Consider the following 6,435-nt stretch of genomic DNA (forward strand, 5'->3'; position numbering starts at 1 on the left):
TACTAAAACTAACATGTCAGGAGAGGTGAGAGGTCCTCTTTAAGCAGATGTGATATGAATCATATATGGTGAAAGATATACAGAAGAACTCAATAATGTTTAATATTGTCCCTTTTAAAGGTATTTGGAAGCAGCACCCCTTCTTCTCCACATTCCCGTAGTACATCATCTGCCCGCAGAAGATCCAGACGCAGAAAGAAGCTTGTCGCCCAGCAATCTCTGGATCCTTCCTGGGCAGGGCATGTTGTAAAGTCTCAATCTGTATTAGAGCTTCAAGGAGCCACACTTGTAAGCAATCGCTTGCAGGAGGCAGAACATCATGCCCGCAAAGCCAGGATCACTCGACAGAGCAACGTGGGGGAAACTCCTGAGGAACTCTAGTAGATTCTTTGCCATTTGACCTGGAGAGGTGGACAGTGCAAACTAGGGAGATTATTTTTATTAAATCATTTTTTTTTCATGTCTTCTTCACTGCACGTCGTTACCACATCGGTTAGAACTGCAGCTTTAAAATGGGACAGACTCAGGGACAGCATTACTATGCCATGTCATAACCATTTAAGACTACATAATGTTTATATTAATATGGGCTTATATTGCTTTTAGACTTAGACTGTCAGGTACTGACCTTTGTGGCTGGACCCAACTGTTAGTAAATCCTCTATGGTCCAAGGCTTCAGTGAGTGCTCTGTAGACTATGGGACAACTTTTTCACCCACACATAAGCCATCAATACAGCTCCTCTCATATATATATATATATATATATATATATATATATATATATATTCTGCCTTCCACCACCACTACCTGCCTTCACTGTAATCCATAGATCTCACTGCAAATCTGTCAGCATTGATGCAGATTCACCACAGATTTCACCCCTATATGTTGATGTTACCATTGACGTTTCCACTATATCTGGATCATGTTTTTAAAGCCCTAGCCACATGTATTGCACTGTAATTTTCTGCCGAATCCACACCTTCAATCCGTAGAATCTGCCACATCTGAATTTACCCTTAATCTGTTTGTAGTTACTGTAACTTACTGATTGGTGAAATCAAATGGGGTTAATCGAACTAGCAATACAGGACATTCCTGTAGCTGAAAGGCTTCCCTTCCCCAGTGCCTTTTGCAGAAAACATGTGCCATTTCCATTACATTTGCTGAATGGAATCAGTTGCAATATTATTGTGGCTGTTGTGACCTCTTCTGAGTCGGACAGACCTGGAAAACTCACATATACAGTGGTTGTCCAGTATAATTTGCTTGTAAAGGAAGCTATTTTGATCATCAATGTACTGTATATTTGCCAATGCCAGGTGTGGGGCTATGACAACCTACTTTACTTTCTTTTATAATAACTATTAAATTAGCTAATTGGTGAATGACTAATGTGGAGCTAAGGCTAAAGTCTGAAAAAAGCATTAATAAAGTCATAGGAAGATGTTGATTTGAAAGTTACCTTTAAAATAAAGTCCTTCTTGTTAACACACAGCAAGGGGGATCTCCCCTACCTAAGTGGTAAACTGTATAATTGCCTGCAAATTGTTTTTATTTTCATTGAACTTTTGACAATATAAACATTTTATACCTTATTGTTCATCTCTCTCCTTCCTCTAATACAGGGGCGGTGAACCTTTTTGCTGCCGAGGGACATTTGGATATTTATAACATCGTTCGAGGGCCATAAAAATTAAGTGACTTAGGGGGAAGTTACAGAAATTACACTTCAGTAAAAAAAAACTCATATCTGCCCCCCACCTTCATCAGCCTGAAATCAGCTTCCTATCAGACACACAGCCTACATGAGCCTTAGATCAGACCCTCCCCAGCCTTAGATCAGCCCCTAAGATCAGACCCTCCCTAGCCTCAGATCAGCCTCCATCAGACCCCCGCCTCAGATCACACCCCCATCATACCTCCCAACCTCAGACCCGCATCAGACCCTCCCTAGCCTCAGATCAGACCCCCCAACCTCAGATCAGACCCCAAATAAGCCCTCTCAGTCTCAGATCAGACCCCCTATAGGCTCCCAGCCTCAGATCAACCCCTATCAGACCCCCCCATCCTCAGATAAGCCCCCATCAGACCCCCCCAGCCACAGATCAGACTCCCTGCCTCAGATCAGACCCCACAGCCTCAGCTCAGCCCCCATCAGACCCCCCAGCCTCAGATCAGACCCCCTGCAAGCCTCAGATCAGACCTCAGATCAAACATTTAAAATAAATGTAAAAATTCACTTACCCTCCCTAGTCTTCTTCCCGCTGTGCTGTACTGTGACCTGACAGCGCACAGCGTCAGGTCATAGTGCGTGTTTATGTGCACTACGTCCTGACACTGTATGTGTCAGGACACAGCGTGGGGCCGGTAGAAGACCAGGGAAGGTGAGGACTGCCAGTGCAGCACTATTCCTTCCTGTGCCTCCCGCATGCTAATGAGCGCTTTCATAATGGAAGCTGTCATTAGCATTTTCACAACATATTCTGGCAGGGGGTCGGGGGCCACATGAAATGGTCCCGTGGGATGGAGGTTCCCCACCCCTGCCGTACACTAACAGAGCCAATCCAGGCTCTGAGCACATAGACTCGCCCAATGGTAATTATATGGATTAGGGATTCCCAGACCTCCATTTCTAGGTTATTGAATTAAGTATTTGAGGCAGCCTAGGTCTACCCCATTCCCAGAGGTAGAATGTGAAAACACCCTGTAGGCCCCAAATGTGAGTGGGATTGGCATAAGTAAAGCTTGCTCCTTAGGAAGCAGGATAGTTTTTTTCACAATTTTTTATTTATTTTCAATATGGCACAGTATTAATGACAACGATTTAAATGTGGACGCAGCCACTCAGGATGAAGTAGAAAAGTGGTCGCAGCCACAAAATAAAGTAAACTGGCCAAGATATAACATATATCAGGTTCTACGGCACCCGCCCGGGTGCTGCCAACGTAGAACAGCGACAAATAAGATAATCTATCAGATGAAAAAGAAACACTAAGACAAATAGAAACAAACTAAAAAAAAAATGCAGATAAAAGAAATCGATGAACACGGACTTATCTTCACTAGAAAACCAGACCAGAGTAAGGAACTAATCTAGTATCGGACAGAAGGGTTAAATCATATAGGAATAGGGAATTTTGTGAGCCAAGGAGACCAAGAGGATTGAAAATGCTGCAGCCTATTGGTCCGCTGAGCCCAAAGGTGTTTGTATATAGCATGGGTGGAAATGTTATCCTTGAGTTCACTCAGAGTAGGGATTGTGGATGATTTCCAATGTTTAGCGACTAAAAGCTTGTCCGAGAGTAGTATATGACAAGTTAGTAATCCAAGTTGACGTGGAATCAAGTCAAGATCTAATGAGAGGAGTGCCATAGCAGAGGACAGAGAAATTTTGGAGCCTGTCACTTCTCTCACCAGTTCCCCAACTCTGATCCAGAAGGATTGAAGTTTACCACAATCCCCAAAAATATGCATTAGATTGCCTGGCGAATTCTGACAGCGCCAACACAAGTTCTCTACATTGGGGTAGAATCTACTGAGTTTAGCGGGGGTAAAGTACCACCGTGTGAGTAGTTTATGATAGCATTCTAACAAGTTAGAGCACTTTGTAGCATGATATGTAATTCTTATAGCTGCTTGCCATTTTGTTATGGAGTATGATAGCCGCAGATCTCTCTCCTAATTCAGGAAATGTGCCTTTTTTGTCAAGCGCATATTCCCTATCATGGTTTTATAAATTGAGCTTGTAGGAATCTGGGATTCCCCTTGTGTGCATAACATAATATTAAGAAGATCAACCGGAAGCATTACATCTCTCTTAGGCCACTTAGCTAAAAAGTGAGCAATCCTAGTGTAATGGTAATGGTAAGAGCCTGGTATACCAAAAGAGACTTGTAGGCATGAGAACGACCTCAAAACATTATTATCATAGAAATCGTTTAGCACCTGCATCCCAGCTTTCTGCCAACCACCTACCGAAAAATCTGTTATATAGTATTGCAAGATCTCTATGGGGATCTGTACTATTCTCTTTGGAGACGTCGGACCAGTACGTTGTATCAATAGTTTCCATGTTTGGATGGATGATTTCAGTCAGCGCTGTGGGAAGCGGGAAGCTGGGGTCAATAGCATGCAATAAGAGAAGAGAATAAAGCGGTTTCCCTTTATTAAGGTCTACTTCTATCTGTTGCCAGCTCGGAGTCTGCTCTCGTCTACACCAAAATCTCAACTGTTTGAAAATAAAGGAATCATAGTATCCCTGAAGATTTGGAACTCCCAGGCCTCTGTGTGACATATGACTATAAAGTATAGAGGCTGCAATTCTGTGAGGGCCTTTATTCCAGATAAAGGAAAGAATTTGAGTCTTAAATTTTGGAAGCAGGATAGTTTTAAGGAGGCTCCTTCGACCGAACCATGATACAAAGGGTATTTCCCAGGAATCCAGTAGGTCCCCCAAGATTTTCAGCAAACCCTGAAAATTAGCTGAAAATAAGGATGAGAAGTAGGGGTAAATTGTATTCCAAGGAATAAAACTGACTGAGTAGTCCATTGGAATGGGGTAGATTGTTGTAAACTAGAATGCAGTCGGAGGGCTAAAGAAACATTAAGTACAATTGATTTGGAAAAATTAACTGAAAGATTAAAGAGGGTGCCAAAGACCTGGAGAAGCGACATAATCGCTGGGAAAGCCTGTTCGGGGTTCACAACGAATAATAAAACATCATCAGCAAATGCCGCCAGTTGGTGTGAATTGGGCCAATCTGAATCCCTTTCACCTCATCTGATTGCCTGAAAGCCTGTAGAAGTGATTCGATAACAAGGAGAAAAAGCAGTGGGGACAGTGTTCAGCCCTGCCGGGTCCCGTTGGTTATATCAAATAGAGGGGAAAGAGTGCCGTTAACCAATACCTGTGCCGTCAGATTGTTATACATAGCCATTACTCCACTTATAAATGTTAAAGGGTTTCCAAATTTAGACAGTACCTGGGACATAAATAGCCAATCAACCATATCAAAAGCCTTTTCGGCATCCATTCTGAGTAAGACTAAAAGTAGTGCAGAACTTCTATCTAATTGCAGAAGTTGGATTACTTTTGAGATATTATTCTTCCCTTCTCTCCTAGGGGCAAACCCTACCTGTTCCTGCAAAATAAGATCTGGCAAAAAGGCTTTCAATCTATTTGCCAGCATTTTGGCATCTAGCTTAAGGTCATTATTAAGGAGTGAGATTGGTCGATAGTTGGAACTGATGGAATAGTCTTTATTGGGTTTTGGGATAATGGAGATTTGAGCTGAGAGCATACTGTAGATCTGTTAAACAGCTGTCCCCCCAGTGCAGGGTAGGAGTATTGTTTTGAATGAGTTATAATAGTAAATGGGTAGGCCACCTGGGTCGGGGCTTTTATTTGTGGGTGACTTTTAATGCTGTTTGTAGCTCTAAAAATGAAAAGGGGCGTTCTAGCATTTGGGCTTGTTCTGGCAATAAGAAGGGCAAGCATAATGATTTAAGCCAGTGTTCCTCAACTCCAGTCCTCAGGGCCCACCTACCAGTCATGTTTTTAAGATTTCCTTAGTATTGAGCAGGTGATATAATTAATGACATTGCATTAGGACTTACCAAAGGTGTTCATTCTGTGGGATATCTTCAAATCCTGACCGGTAGGTGGGCCCTGAGGACTGGAGTTGGGGAACTCTGATTTAAGCCAAGCCTGTATTTGCTTAGTTTTACTTACACGTTGAGAGAACGTTAATGGTTCTTGTAGGTTATAAAGTTTACTGTAGTAATCGCAGAACTGTTTCGCTATTAAATCAGTTTTACGGTATTCTTGGGAATCAGCAGATTTAATAAGGGAAATAAAAGAGGCATAATACCTTAGATGCTCGGTTACCGTGCGCATAGTAGTTATACTGGATAAAAACAACTTGGCAGTATGATTGTTTAATAGTTTTTTTTTTTATTCTGAATCTCAGGGTATCCAGAAGTGTCTGCAGCCCTTTGTGTTGCAATTCTAAGGAAGACATCTGTCATAAGAGATCCAGAATTTTTGCCTATGTTTTTCAACATATGTCCCCAGGGTAATAAAATGACCTCTCCCGACTGACTTGTGGGCGTCCCACAATACTGAATCTGAGGGGTCAGGGGATTCATTCAAACGGAAATATTCTGCTAGGTGATCAAAGTTTCATTTAATCGCCATCTAAACTCCAACTTATGCATAGTTGGTATTACAATATTAATGAAAACCGATGCGTGATCAGATAAAAGTTTATTTCCTATTTGGGAAGAAATGCAGTGTTGAAGGGATTGGGCTGGAAATAAAATATAGTCCGATTTTTGGTAACTGAGAAATGGGTAAAGTTTATAATTTAAGTGCATTGCTTGCCACACATCTACTAAGCCTTGAAAGGAGAGAGCATTTTTAACCTTGCTG

General features: G+C 42.0%; 1 protein-coding gene across 2 annotated transcripts in view; it reads left to right on the forward strand.

Annotated features, from left to right (window-relative positions):
* LOC122940240 (protein phosphatase Slingshot homolog) overlaps nt 1-785 on the forward strand; it is a 215,846-nt gene extending 215,061 nt beyond the window's left edge. For both annotated transcript variants that reach the window (XM_044296773.1, XM_044296774.1), the window contains one exon: nt 121-785. In XM_044296773.1, coding sequence (XP_044152708.1) covers nt 121-381 — 261 coding nt within the window. In that variant the 3' untranslated portion in view covers nt 382-785. The remainder of the gene's footprint in view (nt 1-120) is intronic.
* Nucleotides 786-6,435: the final 5,650 nt, after the last annotated feature.

The sequence above is a fragment of the Bufo gargarizans genome, chromosome 6 (genome assembly GCF_014858855.1).
Source record: "Bufo gargarizans isolate SCDJY-AF-19 chromosome 6, ASM1485885v1, whole genome shotgun sequence".
NCBI classification, from domain to species: domain Eukaryota; kingdom Metazoa; phylum Chordata; class Amphibia; order Anura; family Bufonidae; genus Bufo; species Bufo gargarizans.